This window comes from Alosa sapidissima, chromosome 13 (assembly GCF_018492685.1).
Source record: "Alosa sapidissima isolate fAloSap1 chromosome 13, fAloSap1.pri, whole genome shotgun sequence".
NCBI classification, from domain to species: domain Eukaryota; kingdom Metazoa; phylum Chordata; class Actinopteri; order Clupeiformes; family Clupeidae; genus Alosa; species Alosa sapidissima.
Window position 1 is genome coordinate 22,758,748 of NC_055969.1, and position 25,000 is coordinate 22,783,747.

Sequence of the window (25,000 nt, forward strand, 5' to 3'; positions counted from 1 at the left end):
AGGCTTATGTTACAGCTGGCGCCCCGGGCCTGCTCGCTCGCAATGAAACGTCACAGGCGCTAGTTTAACGTAGCCTGTTGCATGTATAATTTAGAGCGATAACATGCCGGCGGTGGATATGAATTGCATTAGTTTCAAGGGACAGTATCTCCCTGGCTTCTATCAACGCACTCATTAATGTACTTAGCGAGGGCGTGTAACACCAGTGGCCGGCGGACGTATTGTGCGCCAAAGCGCACGGTGAAAAGGCAGTCGTTTTCCATGGTAGGCTGCCACACCTAGTCAATTAAAATGTATGGGAGAGTTCGGGTTAATTTCACAGTAACGTGTCATGCTTAATGTTAAATTATAAAACCCCATTCAGGGACATAATTTCCCTTAACCAGGGACACGGAACTAGGCCCTACTGGGAGCTGGCGGTGTGTATGGGTCACCGCCGGTGCCTGCCTGGCGCACATTACAGACTGCCAACGGGGATGTTGTGATTTCATCAAAAGCTTGACTCATATTTAAATCTTTTCTACTTACTTCATGCCTTCTCTGGTTGAATCCACAATACGCAATATAATATGTTGAGAGCTTTTGGTAAAACGTCAGTTAAATGACCATTCTGTAAGCAGGCCACGCGATTCCTCATCGTGGAAAGTATAATTATTGTGAGGTTGCATAACACAATAAAACATATGAAAATAAAAACGGAAAAAACACAAGTAGAGCATCTCCGCTTTGGTCTAACTTACCTCTTTCCATTTGAGCTGCCGGATGCTGAGTTTGAGCGCTTCTAGAGATGTCTTAGCCTTAGACGTATCCACAGTGACCGGTCTCCTCTTTTTGGCCAGTTTGTTGGCATCCTCTTTGCTTTGTGCACTTTTGGTATCTTTCTGTTGTGTCTGGCTGCTCACCACGTTTCCGTTGGCCTCAGCTTTCTCCTGCAAAACCTTACCGGTGCCTTTAATCTGGAGCGAGGGCGCATTGTCCAGGCGGCTAACAGGCGCGTCCGGTTTAATGTTAGGGTTGCCGAGCTTAGTTCGACTTTTGCTCCGGTTTCTGGCCGTGCCGAGAATCTTTGAGGTGTCCCTCCGGACCTCGAGGGCCGTAGGAACAGGTGAAAGGGATGCCGGTGGTGTTTCGGTATACACCTGTTCCTCCTCAGCCGCATCTACCTCCTCCACCTCGCCCGTGGATTTTAGCTGTTCAAGCTGAACTTTTACCTTCACATAATGATCACTCATTATGTATGCCCAAAACGCGAGCGAGTGTGTAAACAGAGTGCAATTTGTGTGCAAAAGCGTCTATGGTTTGGTAATTCACAGACAAGCAGCATATGACAAGTGGTTTAACTTTGTCTCAAAATCAACTAAAGCTAGCCGCTGTTCTGATCTGTGCTATAAAGCACGCTTCAGCTGACACGACTCGGCAGGTGCAAGTAACGGAAAATTGCATAGCAAGCCATATGGCTAGGTTAAACACGAAGACAACCGAGAAATTCAGCTATGGCCAAACTTACATTGAACTGCAAGAGAGGTGGCAGAAGTGTAGCATAGGTATGCATTGTCAAAGCAATAAGTTAACTTCATCTGTAAATAGGGCGTGGGATCCGCGTTGCATTGTGGGACGTGGCGGCCATGTTGATGGCTACGCGAACGTTAACATAACGTTGTTGAACGAAGAGACGTAGCTACTAGAGTTGAGAAAGAATAGATAGAAAAATAGATAGAAAAAATATGTTAAAATCCCGAAAAGGATCTGGAATTTACCGGGACACATTAAATAGAGAAGCCAGGGACCGGTATGTTGACAAAATCAGCATTATTAATCATTTGGATCCATATGAAGTTCCAAACAATGAGTGGAGCACCGACGACGACTTGTTGCCACTGTTTTGCATATCAGACGTCTTCGGCTACCTTGTTTGTGGTGTGAGCGCCTATACTTCAGAACAGTTCCGAAGCTACAAGTCCTTGGAGTCTCATGTGCAGTTCACGAATGGGTGGGTTCAGGAGCTGCAGATCATAAAGCCAGCAAACAGTGGGAACACAGTAATTCGTACAAAGGTAAGCTGTGCTCCGACGGGCTCTGGCACCTGCTAGTTTAGTAGCTGCTAACCGTTAGTGCTAATAACCACTCACACATGTAATGTACTTTTAACTAGCTGCTATGTGTTTCAAATGTGTAGTTAGTAACGTTAACTGTCAACCCTCCCTAAACCCTCCGGGTTTCTCACGTATTTGAGCCTTTTCCCGCTGCCGTTTTAGTATTTTCCCGTAAAAGATCCCATATTTTAACTCTCATAACATTAACGTTAGCTCTTCCATCGGACCTGTCAGTCTCTGTTGTCCTGTTGCTACCCCCTTGCCTTTCCAGAAACACGACGCTTTTCAAAGCATCGTTTTGCTTACTTGAAGGCAACCTTTGCGTGATGTCCTTTTTAAGATAACAGCGTGGTTGTTGTGAGAGCATGATTTCACGCCAATCTGTAAGCAAAATCACGTCAGACTTCACAACACGCTTAGTTAATGCAGCAGTTTTGTAGTACGATTTTTTGCTGTCAGCAGAGGGATAGCAACAGAAAGATGAATGTTGAAATAATTTTCAGATGTTATACTTTACTGTCGTATAAATGTCATTTATATGTCATGTATACACATTACTGAGGGGTTGAGGTTAATGTTTGGTTTCCTGCATAGAATGAAACATAATGAAGTGGTGTCCTTACCTGCATAATGTATGTCCATTTATTTCTCCTCAGGTCTTGCACTCTCAGCGCATCAATGAGACTCCCCTGAAGCCATGGGTCATCATTGCCAACGATGGCCAGGTTTCCTGTGCACACTGTACATGCATGGCTGGCATTGCAGAGGCATGTACACATGTTGGGGCTCTATTGTTTAAGATTGAGGCAGCAGTCCGCATCCGTGGAAAAAAGACCGTGACAGATGTGCCAGCTTACTGGAAAATACCAGCAGGAATTAACAAAGTCCACGGAGAAGTCGCCCACAAGATGGACTTTACTTCAGCAAAAGCGCAGAGGATTGCTCTGGACAGAGTCATCAATGACAACAGTCCCATGCCTGGCCTACGGACACGGGCCAGCAGACACACGCCCCAAGCCACGTTGGACGACTTGTCGTCACTGCTCCCTGTTCTTCATAAGCATAGGGCAGTTTGTATGTCGACAATGGAGACCTACTTTCACGACTATGCTGACCCTGTCCAGCCAGCTGTGATGCCAAAACCCCTGCAAGACCGTCTGCGTGACCCACAGTTTGATAATGCTCCACTAGCTGTCCTTCTCCAGCACTGTGAGACAGTGAAAGACATTGCAGCTGTGTCAAAGGAACAAGCCAACATCATCAGCAGCCACACAAAGCAGCAACATAAGTCATCTGCCTGGTATGGAGTACGGGCAGGGAGAGTAACTGCCTCAGCAATGCATGCAGTTGTTGTTTGCAACATTGAGAAGCCGGCTGTGTCCACGGTGCGAAAATTGTGCTACCCAACAGCACTGTTGACTACACAAGACACAAGATGGGGAATTGAGCATGAGGAGACTGCAAGGAGTGTGTATCAGGCCAAGCAAGCACCACACCACATTGACCTGAAAATTGAGCTGTCTGGTTTCTGCATCAACCCTGAGTTTCCTCAAGTAGGCGCTTCACCTGATGGAATACTTCACTGTATCTGCTGTGGGAAAGGCTGCCTGGAAATAAAGTGTCCGGCAAAGCACAAGAACAACACTGTCCAGGAGGCTTGTGATGGTGACAGGGACTTCTGTCTCCAACTTGTGGACAACACATATCAACTTAAACAAGGCCACAGATACTACACACAGGTGCAGACACAGATCTTTGTGACTGAGTCCAAATACTGTGACTTTGTGGTGTGGACACAGAAAGATCTCATTGTTGTCCGAGTCATGCCAGATGTCAGGTTCTGGAAGTCATGTCTGCAGAAGGCACAGGAATTTTTCCTGAAGGTTTCCCTCCCTGAGCTCATTTGCCGCCACTACACACAAGATGCCTCCACACCGCAGACCTCAAGAGTTATGGCTGTCAAATCTCCTAACACTGTAACAGTCCCACAAGTAAGAGGGCAAAAGAGAGCGAGGAAGAGGACCACAGAACATAAAGAGAATACGTGGTGCGTGTGCCAAGGGCCTGAGGAACTGGATGACATGGTTGCGTGTGACAACGAGAACTGTGCGACGCAGTGGTTCCACCTTTCCTGTGTTGGACTTGATGCAACCACTGCAGCAGGTGACTCCTGGTTTTGTGATGCATGTCTGTAGTAGCTGTCCAAAGACATATATTGTATATTATATATTCTATATTATTAAATATTGTTATATTATTATATTAGATTGTATATTATATTATTGTATATTATTATATATTGTATAGATACCTTTATTTATACATTTTAAGAAATGTATATTCATTATTATTATATAACAAAATGGAAATCCCATTTTTAATTGTATCTGTTATTGTTTACTATAATTATAATTTGCACTACCTCCATTTTTTATTTGTATCTGTTATTGATTATTTAATTTGCACTACCTCCATTTTCTATGTGTCCATTGTTGTTGTTTTATAGATGCCTATTTATTAATAGTATTTAACATTTTTTATAAAAACATAGTATTTGTTATTGTTATAAGAAATTGCACTACATTTTCTATGCGTCCATTTTTTATTTGTAAGCTTTTACCTTCAAGCATTCCAACTGCACTGCACCGTTCTGCACTGCACTGTGTTCTCAAGTTGCACTACTTGCAAATAAACACTGAAAAACATCTGATTGTCTGACACCTCTTGCTTTTGGGTATAGATGCAACAGAAACTTATGGCTGAAAACCACTTACTTGTTAGATGTTAGCTTAGAGTATATTGTCAGTACAAATAAATTGTCAATTCAATATTGATCAACATTCTTTGTGTTAATACAGTACTGCAGAAACAGCAGAATGAAGTTGTTGAAACCAATTTTAAAGTTAACCAATAATGATAAGGGAGAAACCAGATGCACATTTATTTCAGCACAACACTAGGGCTCATGTTTGTCAGAGCACAACATACAGACACAATCTTATCAAGAAATGTCATGTCTTCATCCTTGCACGGCAACACCATGTGAATAGGTACTTTAGCTGACAAAATGGTGTACTTGTTGCGGACGGTTCCGATCACCCTTTCCACATGAATTCGGAGGTGGGCAATTTTTCTTGTGCTCTCCACGTCTCTTGCATCCAGCTGACAGCGTCCTTTTGTGAAAGCTGGGATCTTTACTTCGGCACACATAAGTCCCACACTGTCCTGTATGTCAAAGCCGCGGTCAGCCAACACCAAATCCCCAGGTAACAGTTTGTCCAGAATCCCACAGTTATCAGTTACGTGCTTATCACTGACACGTCCCCCCCATCCCTTGGAAATGAAAGAAATTGAGCCCTGTGGTGTAATACCAATGAGGAACTTCATAGTTGTGTTGTGTTTGTAGTGGGAATATGACTGAGCTTGAGCTTTAAGATTTGATGGTCTCTGTATAAATATTTCAAAACAGTCCAGAATAACAGCAACACGCTTCCCAAAGGCCTCCACAAACTGATGGGGCATAGTTGCATGCAACGCATCTCGCCCTGGCCAGTTAATCAAAGGGCTGGTGCGTGCATGCAGAACATTTATGGTGTCGCTGAACGTTTTGGAAACAGTTTTTCTGTCTACAAAAAAGAGGTGGGCAATGTGTTGTATAGGTAAGTTTAGTCTAAGGCGCATGAGGGTCAGGAAAAGCATCTGAAAAGGTGACAGTACTTTACTACTCTGTGTCATGTACGGTCCAACACAGGCTAGAACACCCATGACAACTTCAAGGTGTGGAAGTCCAGTGTAGTATTTCACTTTGACGTTGTCATCCTTCAGGAAATGTTCATCCATTTTTCTCTGGCCAAGCTCACATTTCAGGGTCCTGTTCTCTTCCAGCAGCCGGTTGATTTCAGCACGCCGGCGCTGACAGAAGTCACATTCTGTCAGCAGTGTCTGGTCAGCTCCATCCTCTGCTGGTGCTGGTGTCTCCACTGTGGATCAAATAAGGAAATATTTTAGCTAAATGTGCATCATGCAGCTGAAACAGCAACAAAAGCAATATAAGGTCTTGTATCTGCTGGCTCTGTAAGGCTTACCTGGTGGAACAAGGTCATCAATAACTGTCTCATCCATCGCAGGTGTACTGTCAGTCCTTTGCCGTTTTCTCTTTTCCTGTCTCTCATAGCGTGCAGTCTTTGTGGCCTTCATCTCAGTGTGGCCCAAGTGTCGTGATGGTGCCCAATCCGGATGCGAGTTGTACATTTCATTTGCTGGTTTTCCTGGTAACACAATTTAAAATTATTATCCATAGCAGAAGTGTTGAACACATATAGAACCATAATGTTATCAAAGATCCTTAATATACATATTATTATATTATATGATTACATTACATTACAAGACGGCTGGTAAGTGCTAGGATCAGCAAGACTTGTAAGTGGTGCTATGAGAGATGTTGTTCTCTAAAGAGCTGAGTCTTCAGGAGTTTTTTGAAAATGGAGAGGGATGTCCCTGCCCTTGTAGGAACTGGCAGTGTGTTCTACCGAAGAGGATGAAATGCTATATCAAATGTTATATCAACCAACGAGGATGAAATGCTATATCAACCGTCTCTGGGCGCGCATTCATGCATGTATGTGGTGTCGCGGTTGAAGGAAAGAAACAATGTAGGCTATAAAAATATCTTTAACTTACCAGAATGAAAATGCAGGGAACACACTCTCATCGACATCGGGATACTGTGGAAAGTTATGTTCGGTCGTCTTACAGCCGCGATCCAAGCGAGCCGACGACTCTTCGTTATCTCTGACACTTGGTCTCCGTGGTTGCGCCTCCAGGCAGGAAAGCGGTGGAAAGTTAACCCATTTTCTATCTTTTTCCCTTGGCGATCATGTGTTGCGCTGTTACAGCCCACAATACAGCAACGGTTTACCATGGTTGAAATCAAGTTAAGGTGAAATTAATCAAATTAAAACACGGCTGAGAGGGAGTATAGCAGGCAGTAGTCATAGGCAGTAGTCTGAGTAGCGGTAAAGGAGGCAATCAACATGGCGGCCACGCAAAGTAATTACGTCATGACGCCCACACCCTATTCAGCGATTCTGCCCTGTGTAAAATAATAAAACTGCAATTCTGTGCAGAATATCTAGCTGACCGTTACATCACAGATTGATGAAAAGAAACAGCTAACGCCCATCATAAGACTGACGATGCAGATACTGATCTACCAAGGTAACTAGCAAGCTGTCGCAGAGTATAGACCAGACCCGTCACTGAACTTTTGTAGTGACGTTAAATTATCCCATGTTGACACATGCATAAATAGGTTGGTTAGACCAAAAAACATTAACGTTAGACAACCATTTCACGTTATGCAGGCCATCTGGCAAGCTATTGAACTGACTAACTGAATTAGCTTGCTGGCTAACTGTAACTGGCTAACTAAACCGAAAAAATATGTTCCCTGAACGCGTTCACGCTAACATTAGAAGCAAGACTGACTTGACAAGCTACTAATGTCTTAGGAAACTGGAGCAATGATTTCTAGCTACCGCAACCATTGCATGTAGGCTAACCGTTACGATACATTTTACCTAGAGAGTGGGCGAGGTGGAGGAAAAGATGACAGCATCGGAAGAGCTGTCAGAGCACAGAAAACAGATGTGTCCAATGCCACAGCCCGGTTAGGCTAGGCGTCCGAAGGACTGTTATTTCTGCGGCCACAGCGCAACTGCTCCTGCGCTTATGTTTGGTCCTGATCCATGGTTTGTCCCGTTGACAACGCAACTGACGGAAGCCCATAAGGCACACGACAGTTACCGCACTGCTCCTGCCACTGCCGATTAGCCTACCCATGAGCCTACCGAGGAAAAAAGCGATTTGGAAAATAAAGTTGCAGCATGCGAACCTTTCAAGCTAAAATCAAAAGCGGCATCAATGTGTGCAGCTTTTAGGCGAAAAAAAACACCACAAATTATAGAATATATAAAGTTAAGAACAAAAATATTCATACCCCTGGCAAATATAGATTTAATGTTGCTTTTCTCTTGACCAATATGTTTGTTCTGACTAAAAATGACACTGCCACATGCCAAAAGGTTGCAGCCTAAGACAATGTGGTAGAAACATGGAATCAAAAAAGAAGCGTTTTCATCTTTTTTTTTACATTTTTATGGAAAAATGGTGTGTCCAAAATTATTCATACCCTTTTTAAATAATCAATGTAAACATCTTTATTTGCCATCACAGCTCTCACAATACCTAGGCATATCTCTCCATATCACCAAAATGATTCTAGACCGCACCTTTTTTAGCAGCAATCCTGGTTTTGAGGCAGGAACGATTATTTGCCTTGGCCTTGTGCTCACTTTTTTGACAGATGAGGTCTGGACTCTGCCTGGACCATTCTAAAATGTTGTTCTCTGTTAACCATTTCTTGCCTCGTTTGGCTGTATGTTTTGGATCATTGTGTGGTTTAATGGTCCAATGTATATTGGGGTAGGTCATCCCTCCAAAAATCTTGATGTAGCCCCTTGGTTTAGTGTTATTGAGAAGGTCATTATAAAATATTGCTGTTGATGTGGTAGGATAATAACTCACGTTAAAGAACGAAGTCTTAGGGTAGAACAAAACTTGGTTTTGGTGTAAACCTGCCAATTAAAGAACTCACATGCTTTATAATGATAGTTCGCCAGCTAAATAGTTTGACAGTAGTATATTCAGCAGTCGGTCAGAGCCAATCACGCATAGGATAAGGATATTGTCTTTCCAACCAGCAGATGGCGCTCTTGTGCAAACTTAAAATGTGCTATCCTGAGGGATGAGGGTGCAGCGCATAGGAAGAGTCCCATGACTAAGACGACTCGTCTGCCCTCTGATGTTGTGACATAGGTGTTATGATGGACCAATTTAGCAACATATAGGCTTGCGCAAATTTGTTTTCATTCGTTATAGGCTTAAATAATAATGGCATCATTAACAATGTTCGAATGCTTTCTAAAAACTGCTTATGACCCCTGAATGAACCGCTCACAACATTTCAACCCTTAACTTAAGTTTGAACTTCTGATAGGCTTGAAGTGTCATTGAATGGAAAGACATATTAGGCCTACTAAAGGATCACAACAAGTAGCCAAAAGGTTAAACTTTCACTTTGCTGTATGAGAACATTAAAACAACAAGCAGACGAATACTGTCCAGTTGGAGGGCTCTTCCTCGTCCTACCATAACCTCTCTGAAAAAAAAAAAATACTTCCGATCTTTTCACGCCAATGTTCTCCTCCCGGTGGACGGAGTCATGTGACGGAACTTTGCTCCAATCGGGAATCAGTCCAGAGGAGAGCGTGCGGCGCTAATGAGCAATGCCACCCGCCGTGAGATTCAAACCCAACCCCTGTGAGAGAGCGACGGCGACCGACCTGCAGGAACCGCAACAAATTAAGCACTGACCGTCTGGATTTATAGGCTCTGTGACGGACTGCGATGAGACCCTGTACGATGGATTAGGAAAATAATTGACAATCGCCTAGTGGGTTTCGAAAGTTGTGTTTGTAGCCTACGGAGAGAGATCAGCACGACAGTCGAGATTGGGGACAAGGGAATAGGCGCCTAAACGAGCCCTTTGTGGATACTCCTCGCCGATGCAACCGCAGACAGGGGTTGTCATGGGCATTATTCATTCGCTGCCACTTGCAGTCTGCGCCGTGTTGTCGGCGTGTTAGATATATCCGGAGTGGGGCAGGCAGCCGTCCACCTGCGATTAGGCATAAACTCTCCTGGTTATTTTGTAGCCGTGCCGGACGGACCGGGCTTATATTACCACGTAGCCTGTTTACGTGCTATCTGAAAATAAAATGCCCGGACGGAACAGGTACAATCTGGTGGACGATGTGGCTGACTCCCGGGTCCCTCTCCACAACGAAGAGGCTTTTCAGCACGGGATTCACTTCCAAGCCAAGGTAAGATGCGTCCAGTTAACAACGCTGGTGTGGTTAGAAAGCCGAGGGTTTCATTGAAAGACCAACTTAATAAACCTAGGTGGACTTCGTTAACACTGCTGTCAAGTCCAAACTGCTTTATTCTGCAGAGTTTGATTTAAGAACTTTTTGGAGTAACTTGGCACTTTGGTACGTTGGGTGTTTGTAGCCTTGGTCTCTGGCTTTTCAAAAAGTGAACTATGTGCCAACCAACAAACACTATTTATGACAGAATCATTTTGGTGGATTTATACGACGATTCTGCGACTGACAGGGCATTTGGGGATGTGATTGAAAGGTGGATGCTACCTAGAAGGAACCTACATGTCAAACAGAGGCACTATAGTCTAGCCTAAGCGCAAATTCATCTCTTCATTCAAAACACCAAAGGTCGAGATGCGCACCAAATGACGTTGCGCACCACATCCGTCTCACCCGTGTTGGGAAATGAAAAGATCTAGGCTATGATTTTGACACCACAAACCTACACGCTTTCCTGCCTGCCTGTGTTGAACACACAACAGTCAGCTCCTTGCTGCGATGATGTTCATGTCTCAATTCTTGTGATCATTAGAACCTGCCCACGTAGCTGTATCCGTTTCCGTGATCAATCGTCGTGCCTTGAATATACTACTGTTATTCCACAGGGCAATACGATGCTTTGTTGTTTTATTTTGCCACCACTGCACTATAGTCATGCTGATAAAACAACAGTGAATTGATTGTCTAACGTATGCGTAATCTTTTTTTTTATCATAACAGTCTGTCGGTACAACGTTTGTGCCAGTGCGGCCCGAGCCTTTTGGGGGCCCTAAGCAGAATTTGATTTGGGGGGCCCCTCCCACAATGCGGAGTCACCTGTGCTTGGCGATAATTGACAACTTCACACTATAATGTTATATTATAAATTAATACATTGAGGTTATGTATTAATACAGTGATTGATTATAAACTACTGTCCCCCTGGACACAGATGCATAAGGACCCTCTCCTATTTGTGCAAATGTGGGTACAAATGGGTGTGTGTGGGGGGTGGGGGGATTCAGAATTTGGTAGATGTGATTTCCTGTATTCTGGTGCATTTTTGGGATGGTCAGCTGGAGAGGGGCAGTACCTAAATTTGTTCAGATTCATAGCCTTTTGCTTTTTGACTTATAGAGGTAGTGACTTCACACAACTACTTGGGGTTCAGGGTCCCTTGACCTCTTGGGCTCGGTAGGCTCATTCAGTAATCCATCCTTGCTCACATGTCAAAAATGTTTTGGGGCTCCGCTCTAGACTTCTGGCCCCATGTGCTTGGTAAACCAATGTATTAATATAGTTGTTATTTACACCAACCCTGTCACCTTTTAATCTTAGAGGGTACTAAAATCACAGATTTATTTGAAACTTTCATATTCAAAGTGAAGCACTAAGGGTGGTTTACTGAAGTTGAATTGACAAATAACAAAATACAACATCGTTTGTATTTGTTGTAAACAAGTACATCAGTTTAATGACTTGTTTTTCAACAGATTTGCAGAACAAATCCACAAATGTGCATTAACTGAGCAATCTTCAACTACAAAATAAAACCAAAATAGACAAACATTAATAATCAAAAATAAAATGTCCCAAAAAATTATTCCTACTTCGTTCCTGGCTTTCAGGCATCTGCAACTCACAGTGGACTGCAGTGGACAAATCTGCAATGAGTAAATAAATACATAAATAAATTTTTAAAAAAAAACTATGTTAAATGTGTCATGTCATATTAACAGGCTATGTAACCATTTGCCATCAAGAAAACCTCACCTTCTGTGTCATCAGCCGAGGCAGACACTTGATGAGGTAGAGTTAGAGATGTGCTCCAAAGTATTTCAACAGTGTCCCTGAAAAAAATTAAAATAAGTGCATAGTTGATCGAGCAGAATGAGCTCATGAGCTACACTCATCAACAAGCAATTCCACGTCTAACAATTCATATTCTATTGGCAAATGAGGCATAATTGCAGTATGGTGAACGCTTAACATGGTGATCTACTGCAGCCTAAATATTAGGGTAGCACCGCTACATCACTCGCCACTATCTTAATCAAATTTAAGTTTATTTTCATCACAGAAGTCTCCCCACCCAACATGGTATATTTTCTTATAAACACTAATGTTACCATCTCTCACCAAAGATCTTAGAGCAGAGCGCAGGTACTGTTCCATCTTTGCCTATGAAGCTGGAATGTTACCGATGCCCAGAGTCGCGCTAGTAAGTGAGTTGGGGTTGGGACTGGGAGCCTGAGCTTAGCCTGCTGTTGCTATCAGACTTACCACTATGTCACATATTATAGAACAGTAATAAACTATCAACACTTTCAGGTGCGAAATCAGAAACAATACCTCTGTGGTAAAATTGCCTTTAGCTACGTTTTCATGTAGCTAGTGCTAATGTCCACTTCAGTCAGCTATCTTCTAGCTAGCTAACTTTAATTTACAACATAAGCCCACCTAGGGTACATGCTTGATTGAACATCCAAAACAACCCCAATATCCTTGACATCTGAAATACACCTAGATAAATATATATTAATGGGAGACATTTCTCTGTTGATGGCGGGGATTTAGTTAGCCCTGGCAGCAAATGTAATTTGCGGCCGCTAGGGGCGCGTCTAGATTTCTAGGCTAGGATTTAGTAGCTCTGGTGATGGCTTATATTAGATCATGACAGTTAGCTAGCTACCTCAAGCACAAAACATACTGTAAATAATAATGCAAACATACCTGTATCTTGCTTGTTTTTCTCCTCCTCTGTCATTTTCTTCTTTCTGTTTTCGGCACCAGAGGGATACGTCCTTTTTTGTGACTTGTCTTAACATTACCGTCTCTTCCGATTTTTGAACTTGATGCAGTGTCTGCACGAATTGTCTATGCACCCGAGGTGTCTACTTTATGCCCATGACTCAAAGGCTGGCAGACACAGTAGCAGTAGGCAGGTATATTGATCATGAAATCAGATCATGAAATCAGATCTTGTTTATACGATGTTTATGTTATTTATTATGTAAAAAAAAAAAGAAGAAACTCGATTGCAACTCAAGCAGCCGCTTAGTTCGCTTATGCGCTTGTTTGTTCGCCTGTTTGTGCTGAGGTGTGCCTTTGTCTTGTCTGATGCCTGTAGATTGCATTAATGCTTAACACATTCACTTTTATTTTCAGTATGTTGGCAGTCTGGATGTGCCAAGGCCCAACAGTCGCATGGAGATTGTTGCAGCAATGAGAAGGATCCGAGTAGGTTTTACACAACCACACACACACACACACACACACACTACATCAGACTTATTACAGTGTTATAAATAATCATTGCTACATTCTCTGGCTACCTTCAACATTTCCCCTTCACACTCATTCCACCCACGACCATCATTCTCTTTTTCACTCTTGCTGGTAAATCCGTATGTGCTGGTTAAGTGCTGTGTGTGTGTGTGTGTGTGTGTGTGTGTGTGTGTGTGTGATTTAACAAGCATGGCGCTGCTGGTGCTGGTGTTATCTACAGGGAAAGAACAATAAACACCCTGCAGTGCTCATATTTGTGTGTGTGTGTGTGTGTGTGTGTGTGTGTGCGCGCGTGCTCTGTTGAATCTTGAACCATACCTTGCCATACACAGAAGGAATAGGAGAGTGGACAAGGAGACAGATACACACACATACACACACAGAGAGAGAGAGAGAGAGCGACACACACACACACACACACACACACACACACACACACACACACACACACACACACAGAGAGAGAGAGCGCGACAGACAGACACACAAACGCTGTGAGTAGTGTGTAATTAGATTGGATTTGTCGTTTGAGTGCATTGCTCCACTACTGCTCGTTAGCTTTACAGGAAACGACGGCAGCACCTCAGGAGACCTGCCTCTCTCTCTCTCTCTCTCTCTCTCTCTCTCTCTCTCTCTCTCTCTCTCTCTCTCTCTCTCTCTGCGCATGGACTGAGTGAGTGGGCGGAGCCGGAGCGTCTGTGAGTGAGCGTTGTGTGAGTGAGGCCGCTGTGCCTTTTCTTACCTGTTTTCTCTTTCTTACTTTTTCTGTTTTTTATTATTTTTTTCCTTTGTTGTTTGTTTGTCTTGTATGTTTTTGGGTTGGTAGGGTTAGGGGTTAGTGGAGTGCGTGTGTTTTTGTGGTTTTACCTGGGCGTCAGCTCCTGGTTTGGAGTATGGCTGCCTCAGGTAACACTAGGGGAAAGTTTGTTTGTCTCACGCGGCGGCATGGTATAAAGATATCCTCTACCGCCAGCGTAGAAGAGTGTAGCCTGGCAGTAGGTGAAATGGTTGGGCATGACAAAGTTTTGTCTGCTGCCCGTATGAATCAAGCAATCGTTTTGTTCCTTGAGTCCGTGGAGTTGGCCAACTTAGTGGTTGAACGCGGAGTAGAAATTGATGGTATTTTTAACTCCGTACTCCCTTTGTCTACCCCATCTAGGAAAGTAATCATTTCAAACATACCACCTTTCATTAGTGATGACATTCTTGTCCAGTCTCTATCCCGCTATGGCAAATTAGTTTCCCCGATCAAGAAGATCGCCATTTCCACGAAGTCTCCGCTTTTAAAGCATGTGGTATCTTTTAGGCGATATGTTTACATGGTTTTAAACAACAACACAGATGATCTTGATTTGACTTTGAATATCCAGGTCGACGATTTCAATTATGTCATATATGTCACAAGTAATCTGATGAGATGTTTTGGTTGTGGTTTGACGGGTCACCTAGTGCGTGCCTGTCCAGAAAAGTGCCCCAATACTACCGCCAATGTCAATGGTCAAAATGAGAATACTGGGGAGGGACAGTCTGCCAGTGATGAGGGGCCCACAAATGGTGGAGAGGCTGGGGTGGAGGGTGATCAGTCACCAGGGGAAGGTTCTTCTAATGCCGATGCACCTGAAGTTAGACCATCAGATCAGGATGTGTCTGATGAGACAGTAAGGAACGGGGAAGAGGGGGCCGAGGCTGAAGCTCCAGAAAATAATGTTATGCATACTGATAACTCGCCGAATTCCAACGTACTAGATCTTTCGGAGGACGCTTGCGGGGAGGATAGTCAGATCATGGAAACAGAGGAAGTTCCCTTTAAAGTTCCAAAAGGTCTGAAGAGGGAAAGGGCTCGAGCTGAGTCTCATAGAAAGGTAAAAAAGAAAGATCTGGTTGGTGACGTTAATTCTACTGATGCAGAGAGCGAGGGGGAATTTTCTGATTGCAGCCTAAGGTGCAGTCTTCCCCAAAGCGGCTACACAGGGCGCGAGTACACTGTGGATGATTTAAAAACGTTTCTGAAGCAGACTAAAAATGCTAGGTGTGTTCAAGTTGATGAATACTTTCCCGATGTTGAACAGTTCATCGCTAAAACGAAGCTGTATATGGCCGAAGGTAGCTTTACTAGGCAGGAGGTCTACCGTTTGAATAAATTTCTCACAAAACTTAGAGCTCTGTTGAACGCTGATAGCCAGTCCACCCCAGCCCCTGTTAATTCCCAATGAATATGTTATTTTTTTGCACTTTTTCCTTTATACTTATGAGTGGGTTTCAAATTGCTTCGCTTAATTTGAATGGAGCAAGAGACCGCACAAAGAGGGCGATGCTTTTTGAAACAATTAAAGAAAAAGCTATTGATGTTGTCTTTGCGCAGGAAACCCATACTGACGCAAGCAATAGCTCTGATTGGGCTTTGGAATTTGGGGGGTTATCGATCTTAAGTCATAATACCTCAACTAGTGGTGGCGTTGCTATTCTTTTTTCAGGTAGCTGTATCCCCTGTTCATATGAGGTTGATGAAATTGTTAAAGGTAGACTCTTGAGAGTCAGAGCTCAATATGAAAATACTTTTTTTGTTTTTGTGTGTGTCTATGCCCCAACGGTTGGGAGGGAGAGAATGATTTTCTTAAGTATCCTGGATGATCTGTTAAAAAATTGTGATTCTGGGGAGTGTTTACTTCTTGGTGGGGATTTCAACTGTACTGAGCTAGCTATTGATAGGAATCATGTAGAGCCTCATATGCCATCACGTAGAAGGCTCATTGAGATAATGAAGTCCCACGACCTTTCTGATTTATGGAGGAACTTTCATATAAAGCAGAAACAGTACACATGGGTCCACTCAAATAATAACATATTATCTCTGGCAAGATTAGACAGGTTCTATACCTTTAAACATCAGTTCAGTTTTTTTAGAAGCTGTCTCATCCTGCCAGTAGGTTTTTCCGATCATAGTATGGTGCTTTGTAATTTTTTTGTTAGTGCCACCAGATATAAGAGCGCATACTGGCACTTTAACACTAGTCTTTTGAATGATGGTAAGTTTAGGGATGTTTTCAAGTTTTTCTGGAAGGATTTTAGATCCACAAAGCAGTCTTTTCAGTCTGTGCAACAGTGGTGGGATTTTGGAAAGGCCCAGATAAAACAGTTGTGTCAGCAGTATACTTCCTGTGTCACAAGAGATATAGCTCAACGCATGAAATTGTTGGAAAATGAGATACTGGAGCTCCAAGGTTTAGCTGAAAGTACAGGTAATCAGTTATATATGGAAAATTTGAAAATAAAAAAGAATTGTTTGGCCAACTTGCTGGGCATTAAAGCACAAGGAGCTCTGGTCAGGTCTCGCTTCCAGTGTGCAGAATTAATGGATGCACCTTCCAAATTCTTTTTTAATCTGGAAAAGAAAAATGGCCAAAAACGGCTTATACATGCTTTGGTTTCAGAAACTGGAGCCCTCTTATCTGACGATAAACAAATTCGTGAGAGAGCAGTTGATTTCTACAAGGTTTTGTATAGGAGTGAAATCTCCTATAAACAGGCCCTTGACAGTCCTTTTTTGACGAATCTTCCTAAGGTATCTAGAGAAGCTAATTGCGACCTTGGAAGGGTGATTACCCTGGCTGAGTTGGAAAAGGCCCTCCATGGTATGGAGTGTGGCAAGGCACCGGGGATCGATGGTCTGCCGGTTGACTTTTATAAGTCTTTCTGGACAGAAGTAGGCGCAGACCTACTGGTCGTTTTGAGGAACAGCTTGGCCAAGGGGCAGCTGCCACTCAGTTGTCGCAGAGCAGTTCTTACTCTGTTACCGAAGAAGGGAGATTTGAAGGATATCAGGTCATGGAGACCCGTGTCTGTTCTATGTGCGGAATATCGGCTGCTCTCTAAGGTTCTTGCTAATAGACTCAGTGAAGTTTTAGGGGAAGTCATTGCACCTGACCAGACCTACTGTGTGCCGGGCAGGCTTATTTGTGATAATATTTCTTTTATTAGAGACGTTTTGGAAATTGGTAAACTTTTACATTTGGACTTTGGCCTTGTTTCTGTTGATCAGGAAAAAGCTTTTGATAGAGTTGAACATAATTATTTATGGAGCGTCTTGACTGCTTTTGGCTTTAATCCTGTTTTTATAAAGAAAATTAGAGCTCTATACTGTGACAATGAAAGTATTCTGAAAATTAATGGTGACTTGTGTGCTCCTTTCAAGGTTTTTAGGGGAATTAGACAAGGATGCCCCCTCTCTGGAATGCTATACTCCTTAGCCTTTGAGCCCCTGTTGGTACAGTTAAGAGCCAAGCTAAAGGGTGTAACTCTTCCTGAGTGTAACATCTCTTTGAAGCTATCAGCTTATGCGGATGATGTAGCTATTCTGATTGAAAGCCAAAGGGATGTGGACACCATGTTAAATGTTTTTACTGATTTTAATCGGTTATCATCTGCCAGAGTTAATTGGGGAAAAAGTGTGGCCCTGTTGGCTGGAAAATGGCCTGATGGCACACCGTGCCTCCCAGGTGGGTTAACCTGGTCTAGGGACGGGTTTAAATATTTGGGTGTGTTTCTTGGAGACGATAACTTTGTTCTAAGGAATTTTGAGGGGATTGTTGAGAAGGTTAAGGGCCGTCTTGGCAAGTGGAGTTTTTTAATTAAAAAATTGTCCTATAGGGGCCGTGTTCTAATAATTAACAACCTGGTGGCTTCATCCCTTTGGCACAGACTTGCATGTATAGACCCTCCAGCACATGTTTTATCTAAAATACAATCTATTCTGGTTGATTTCTTTTGGGATGGTCTACACTGGGTCCAACAAGGCGTGCTTTTTTTATCCAAGGATGAGGGTGGACAAGGATTGGTCCACCTGCAGAGTAGGGCAGCAGCCTTTCGTCTTCAGTTCATACAGAGGCTTTTGGATGGACCTGTAAATTCCAGTTGGAAGGCTGTGGCTTGTGCCATCCTAAGAACTTTTGAAGGCTTGGGTCTGGATAGGACCCTCTTCTGGATGAATCCTGCCTTAATGAACTTAAACAAGCTCCCTGTGTTCTATCGCAATACGTTTAAAGTATGGGGTCTTTTGAAAGTATGGAGACCTCAGAATACAAGTTCTCTCTTTTGGCTTTTGCAAGAGCCATTGATATATGGTTCATGTTTGGATCTTACGCATGAGAAGCATTTTCCTGCTTTTAGTGGGATGTTTTGCAAAGCGCGGGTCATCACTTTGAAGGACCTCCTGCCTTTAGCTGGGCCAGGTTTTGAGAATGCTGAAGGAGTGGCCGAACACATGAAAATGAGATCCATCCGTATAGTTAACAAATTCCTCTTGGAATTGCGGTCCCACTTCACAGATGCTAGTCTAGCAATGTTGGATCAGTATGCCAGGGGTTTAGTTATGCTAAATGAATGTGATCCTGTTCCATGTTTTAGTGTGTCCTCTGGATTTTGTAATGTCTTTTTGAAGGTTGAAGATTTTGTTTTTCTGGGTCCAAATCGCGCCTCTGGAAAGGCACTTTACAATCTTTGTGTAAAATCTCTGAATAGGAGGTGTTTGGAGTCTAGAGTTGACACACCTTGGCGTGCTGTTCTACATGTAGAACAGGATGTCAAACCACACTGGAGATCCTTTTACAAGTCACCATTAATTAAAAAGGTGGGGGATTTACAATGGAGGATTTTATATGGTGCAGTTGCTGTAAATTCTTTTGTTTGTGTTTTGAACTCTGATGTGAGGCATGAGTGCCCGTTTTGCAATGACAGGGAAACTGTTTTTCACGCTTTTATGCAATGCACACGCCTGATGCCTTTATTTTCCATTTTACAGAAACTGTTCACTTACTTCAATGAAAGTTTTTCAATGGAAACATTTATTTTTGGTTTTAATTATGTACAGAAGCGAAGGCACAAATGTCAATTGTTGAATTTTATCATTGGACAGGCTAAGATGTCTATATATGTTAGCAGGAGGAATAAGGTTGAGCATAACTCAAGATCTGATCTTTTAATGGTATTTGCAATCTTGGTGAGATCAAGGATTTTAATTGATTTTGGTTTCTACAAGGAAATGAGTGATCTTGAAACCTTTGAGATTATATGGTGTCAGGAAAATGCTCTGTGTATGGTTGTAGAGGATAAAGTGCAATTTAATACCTTGTTAGACGTTCCTGTGCCTGCTGTTTAACATACATAACTAGATGTGTCTTCTATTTATTTATTTATTTATTTTTTAATCATTCATCTTTGAGATGACTGTGTATGCCTTTTAGCTATTTGTAATAAAGGTTTTTATAAATTCAATTCTCTCTCTCTCTCTCTCTCTCTCTCTCTCTCTCTCTCTCTCTCTCTCTCTCTCTCTCCTGTCTCTCTCTCCCTCCCTGTGTCAATTCAAATTCAATTCAAATGGTGCTTTATTGGCATGACAAATATGACACTTGTATTGCCAAAGCAATTGTTACATAAAAGTACAGTATCAGGATCTAAGCAAGTGTCTGTGTGTCTGTCTCACTCTCACACACACCACACACACACTTACATTCATTTTCAGTCTCTCTCTCCTGTCTCCCTCAATCCCTCCATCACTCTATCTCTCTCATTCTTGTGAAACGTCCCTCCTTCCATCCACCCTTTCTATATTTGCACCCTTTAGTGTTGCTTTATCCTTCCTCAGCTTCTGTGTGTGTGTGTGTGTGTGTGTGTGTGTGTGTGTGTGTGTCTGTGTGTGTGTGTGTGTGTGTGTGTGTGTGTGTATGTGTGTGTGCGTGCGTGCGTGCTTGTGTGTGTGTTCCAAGTAGAGGTCTGCATGGGTCTGATTTTTCAGTCCGCTCCCGCCCATTCCCGCATGAATGTGTCATTTTTAGTCCCGCTCCCGCCCGCATCTGTAACATGATGTCCCGCTCCCGCCCGCTAAAGCCCGCATGCAGGAGGGATAGCCTACTCAGCTTTTCTTTCTGTCTCACGAAAGGAGCACACACACCTGAGAAAGACTCCTGATTTGAAGTTTCTTGGTTCTGAATGTAGGCTAACAAAAAAGTTGCCCCCGCGCCGCGCTCTTTTGCGTTGCGACGCGCGGGTCCCGCAGGAGTGCAGACCTCTACTTCCAAGGCCGTGTTAAACGGCACACCTCTGCTACCGGAATCCCAGCATGAAGTCAATCTAAACCAGTGGTTTTCAAAGTGGGGGCCGCAAGCGGGTGCCAGGGGGGCCTCAGCAAGTTGGAAGGAAAAATAAAAGAAACAAATAAATACATTGTAAAATGTAAAATATACCTTTTACTATGAGGGTTGTTATACAATGCCATTAGAATAATTTGTCACATATCTGAACATTATATTTTTCATGATAATGACTGGGAATAATAGTAAAGTGATAGCTCTCATATAGCAGAAAGCCCCAAATGCAATTTTTACACACTGTGTGCTCCATCACGAAGTGCTTGTGGCTAAAATAACTAGATGTACCGCAGAGTGGTACAAAATATGACCGCCGCCCAGTCCAGCACATTTTTTCCACAAAAATAAATCATGCTGAAAGGCCTATATGATTCTAACTGTCTCACTAAATTGCATTATCCACACTCAATTCTCACTGGTATCTGCTAGACAACAAGTACCAAAACATGATTAGTTCATAGATTTCACATGTAAAATTCATTTTATACAACCCCACCCCCATCTTGCCTGTTCATAATTCTGAGAAATTCTTGAATTGTGTGCATGTGTGCGTGTACACGTTTATGTTTATGTGTGTGGGTGTGTGTGTATGTGTGTGTGTGCGTGCTTGTGTGTTTGCCTGCGTATGTGTGTTTGTGCATGTGCATGCATGCGTACATATGTCTACTGTGTGAGTATGTGTCATACGTATGATTACTGTGAATGTATGTGTGTGCATCTGTTTATGCACATGTGTGCACATGGAATGGGTAACATGACCCCTGGAGGCAAACATACGGAAACAATTGGTCATCCTAGGCCCTACGGTTCTCAAGATATTCACAGAAAACTGCGTCTGCCCTACCCTCCTTTCGGGGGGTCCAGTACAGCGGGGGGGCTACAGATCAAAACGAAAAACGATGGTTCCATGCTATCCATGTGGGGTTACATGCCCACCAAGTTTCGTGTACCCCGGTCTTTCAGTGTCCCGGGAATCCTTGTTGGTGTACGGTCACTAAATGTACACATAAATTATTTTATTGTAAGGCCCCCCCATGAACGAAAGTTCACAAAACGTGGCATGCATTCGGAGGGTGTCATAATGATCCTACACTTTCAATTTCGTGCAGTTTTGACCATGTCAGCCAGAGATATTGTGATGAAAACACCATGTTTTTAATTTTTAACTAGGTGGCGCTATACATGAAATAAGTGGTAATGGGATGGGTTGACATACCCCCTTAAGACCAACATACAAAAAAAAGGTGGACCTCCTAGGCCCTACGGTTCTCGAGATATCCACAGATAGACCGGCCACCTACAGGCCAGTTGGTGTATAGTAACATAAATTAATTTATTGTGTGGCCCCCCATGAACGGAATTCCACGAAACTTGGCGTGCATTCAGAGGGTGTCATAATGATCCTACACTTCCAATTTCGTGCAGTTTTGACTATGTTAGGTCACAGATACCTGCAGTTACAACACCTCATTTTTACTTTTTTGTGTTTAACTAGGTGGCGCTATACATGAAATGAGTGGTTATGGAATGGGTTGACATGGCCCCTTGAGATCAACATACAAAAAAAATGGTCCTTCTAAACCTTACGGTTCTCGAGATATTCACAGAAAACTGTATCTGCCCTACCCTCCTTTCGGGGGGTGCAGTCCAGCGGGGGGGGCTACAGATCAAAACGAAAAACAATGGTTCCATGCTATCCATATGGGGTTACATGCCCACCAAGTTTCGTCTACCCCGGTCTTTCAGTGTCCCGGGAATCCTTGACGGAAATTTGGACATGCGAAAAAGAACATTTTTTTGACTAAACCTATATGACCGCCGCTTCGCCGCACAGTCAAATGCACACTATGCCGGCTTTATTTGGTTCAGTTTAAACAAGTAAAGTTGGTTTCACTTTGATGATGATGTCATCATTACTCTGCTCTAGCAGCAGCAGCTTTTTTTTTCCTGATTCCATCCGTGCACTTGTTTTTTCCCTCTCTTTTCTTACTCTCCATGTCCTCTCTCATTCTTCCCTTTCCTCTCTCTATCCTCTCTTTCCTCTCTTGCCATCCATACCAGAGTGTCATATAGAGTGTTTGCTGATGGGGTGATAATATGCCCGATAAAGATCTAGCATTCAGCAACATCCTCATTATATCCCTTGCAAGCATATTTACACACACACACACACACACACACACACACACACACACACACACTGCACATTAATGGCACTTACACATGTGCTCACTCATGTTCACAAACACACGCACACACACACACACACACACACACACACACACACGAGCACACACACACACACAAACACACGCACACACACACATACTCTTCATGCTGTGGCATGTTCAGTCGTGTGATGATCAAGTCTTCTCTGACCTTAGGTCCACCCCTAATGGCCTCTGTTTTTTACACACTAATGCTCTTAGTCATGCTGCACACACACACACACACACACACATACACATTTGCGTGGGTGTATTTGTCTTTTATTCTTTCTTTATTTTATCTTTATTTTCATTCAGAAAGACTGCAGTTGTGTTTGTCAGGGCAAACATTGGGATGCATGTTCCGTTTACACACAGAAAAATGCACACTTGCTACTTTGCATTCAAAAGTAGGTTAGTTAGTTAGTTTGTTTGTGTGTGTGTGTGTGTGACTGGGTGTGTGTGTGTGACTGTGTGTGTGTGTGCTGTAGAAATTGTTTACGGTGTCACCACACCCTTTCTCTCTCTACCCCACCACACACACACACACACACACACACACACACACACACACACACACACACACACACACACACACACACACACACACTGCTCTGTTGCTTGCTTGCAGCTGTATGTTTATGGGTAAATGAGCCCCCAGGAGAGGTGTGTGTGTGTGTGTGAGAGAGAGAGTAAGACTTGGTAAGCTTGTACAGATATTTAGGTCTAAAATGTAGGTCTCTGAGGAATACTGGTACTGGTGGTGTTTTGTTTAGAACTTTGTGTGGTGACTGTGGATGTAATTAAGAAGTCTGCGACAGATCCAGTATAATTGCTGTTAATGTGCTTTGTTCTTTCTCTTGTGTTCCACCACCCAAGCAAGGAACACAGAGTTGGTCAGACAGAGAATGAGAGAGCGAGAGAATGAGAGAGAGCGAGAGGAGGAGCGAAAAACAGACAAAGAAATGAAGTGAGAGAGAGAAAAAGGGATGAGAGAAAGATTGTAAATGTATGGCTTCATTGGACTGTGGACAACGTAGAGCTCTGAAGTCGAAGTTGACTTCAGCTGTAGTTGAAAGGTCAAAGTTGAAAGGTCAGATGCTGGGGTGTGTGATCTGTAAACACACTTCAGCTACTGTGTGTGATGCTGGGCAGATGGGAGTGTGTGATCTGTAAACACACTTCAGCTACTGTCAGCACACTGATGAAGCCCCTGCATCAGCGGTGTGTGTGTTGTTGTGCATGCATGTGTGAATCTGTGTATATTGACTGAAGAACTGCAATGTTATTAGAAACAGAGCCATTTGAGTTAAGCGACCTTGGTTATCCTGAAAGGCGCTATATACATTTAAGCTATTGTTATTATTATTGGTATTATTATTATTATTATTATTATTATTATTGTTATTATTATTATTATTATTATTATTTGATTATTTGTTCTTCTTCACACTTAGTGTCTGTCTCTCTTCTTCTCTGTCCATTGACCACTTTTTCCTGTGTCTGCCTCAGCTGCTTCCAGTTCTCTAAAAAGGCCAGGTGATGACCTTCATTGCTATGAATAATAGATGCAAACTCCTCACCTTTTAAGTGAGACTCACTGTTGTACATTGAGTTATTAGTGGATCATTTTGGAAGTAGAGCAAGCACATTGTTTTTGTGAACAAAGGTTGTATGTGCAGTTTAATGCAAAGAAAAAGGTCTGAGAGAGATGGGGAGAGGGTTCAGGAAATTACCTCCAAACTGGGTCAACTTCGGGTCAGCTACGCTCATCTGTGGTAGTGTGTGTGTCAAGGTTCAGTGTGGAGGTGTTACCCATTTGGCCTTTACCATAAACGGTACTGTGTCTCACTTGGTCTGTGCATGTGCAGGGCCAGCACCTGTGCTTGCTTTACTGGACAGGTGTTGACAAAACTGCATTGGTGTGCCATTGTGGTGTTGGCCTATTTTCTGTTGGTGCAGTGTTTCCCATACATTGACTTATTTGTGGCGGCCCACCACAATATCAACATTGACCACCACAAAATGATTTTCCAGGATGTACTAAATTGTGTGTTAGCATCATAACCACGCTGTGCTAATTTGTTAAAAACTGTTGCGTTCAAGTTAATTCTGCAAACCTACCACCACAAAGTGTTTCTCTGGGAAACACTGTGGTGCAGAAGTAGTTGACCAATGGCCATCCATAAAGCATCCCATAAAGCATCAATGAAGGCCAAGATATGACATCCATTTTTAAATCATTAGTGGAAGCAACAACTGTGCTGCAGCACTACCAGCCTCCG

The 25,000-nt window shown here is 43.0% G+C and overlaps 4 protein-coding genes across 8 annotated transcripts in view; 2 read left to right on the forward strand and 2 right to left on the reverse strand.

Annotated features, from left to right (window-relative positions):
* The window catches only part of ttll11 (tubulin tyrosine ligase-like family, member 11), a 43,801-nt gene extending 42,199 nt beyond the window's left edge, over positions 1-1,602 (reverse strand). For both annotated transcript variants that reach the window (XM_042058881.1, XM_042058880.1), the window contains exon 1: positions 741-1,602. In XM_042058881.1, coding sequence (XP_041914815.1) covers positions 741-1,232 — 492 coding nt within the window. In that variant the 5' untranslated portion in view covers positions 1,233-1,602. The remainder of the gene's footprint in view (positions 1-740) is intronic.
* An 88-nt stretch (positions 1,603-1,690) lies between these two features.
* On the forward strand, positions 1,691-4,297 carry LOC121679840. The gene is made up of 2 exons (XM_042058885.1): positions 1,691-2,054; positions 2,750-4,297. The coding sequence occupies exons 1-2, from the start codon at positions 1,725-1,727 to the stop codon at positions 4,286-4,288; spliced, it is 1,869 nt and encodes a 622-aa protein (XP_041914819.1). The 5' UTR covers positions 1,691-1,724; the 3' UTR covers positions 4,289-4,297.
* A 604-nt stretch (positions 4,298-4,901) lies between these two features.
* LOC121679845 lies at positions 4,902-7,848 on the reverse strand. 2 transcript variants are annotated; one of them, XM_042058892.1, is made up of 4 exons: positions 6,777-7,848; positions 6,179-6,361; positions 5,796-6,073; positions 4,902-5,489 (listed from the first exon to the last, which is right to left on the reverse strand). In XM_042058892.1, exons 1-4 carry the CDS (start codon positions 7,015-7,017, stop codon positions 5,034-5,036), a joined length of 1,158 nt encoding a protein of 385 aa, XP_041914826.1. In that variant the 5' UTR covers positions 7,018-7,848; the 3' UTR covers positions 4,902-5,033. The 2 variants fall into 2 exon arrangements, with proteins under 2 accessions (XP_041914826.1, XP_041914825.1); XM_042058891.1 differs by having other exon boundaries at positions 4,902-6,073.
* A 1,634-nt stretch (positions 7,849-9,482) lies between these two features.
* Positions 9,483-25,000, forward strand: part of si:dkey-34e4.1 (carboxyl-terminal PDZ ligand of neuronal nitric oxide synthase protein) — an 84,079-nt gene continuing 68,561 nt past the window's right edge. For 2 of the 3 annotated variants that reach the window (XM_042058882.1, XM_042058883.1), the window contains exons 1-2: positions 9,483-10,039; positions 13,247-13,318. In XM_042058882.1, coding sequence (XP_041914816.1) covers positions 9,935-10,039; positions 13,247-13,318 — 177 coding nt within the window. In that variant the 5' untranslated portion in view covers positions 9,483-9,934. The remainder of the gene's footprint in view (positions 10,040-13,246; positions 13,319-25,000) is intronic. The other variant, XM_042058884.1, reaches the window with a different exon arrangement.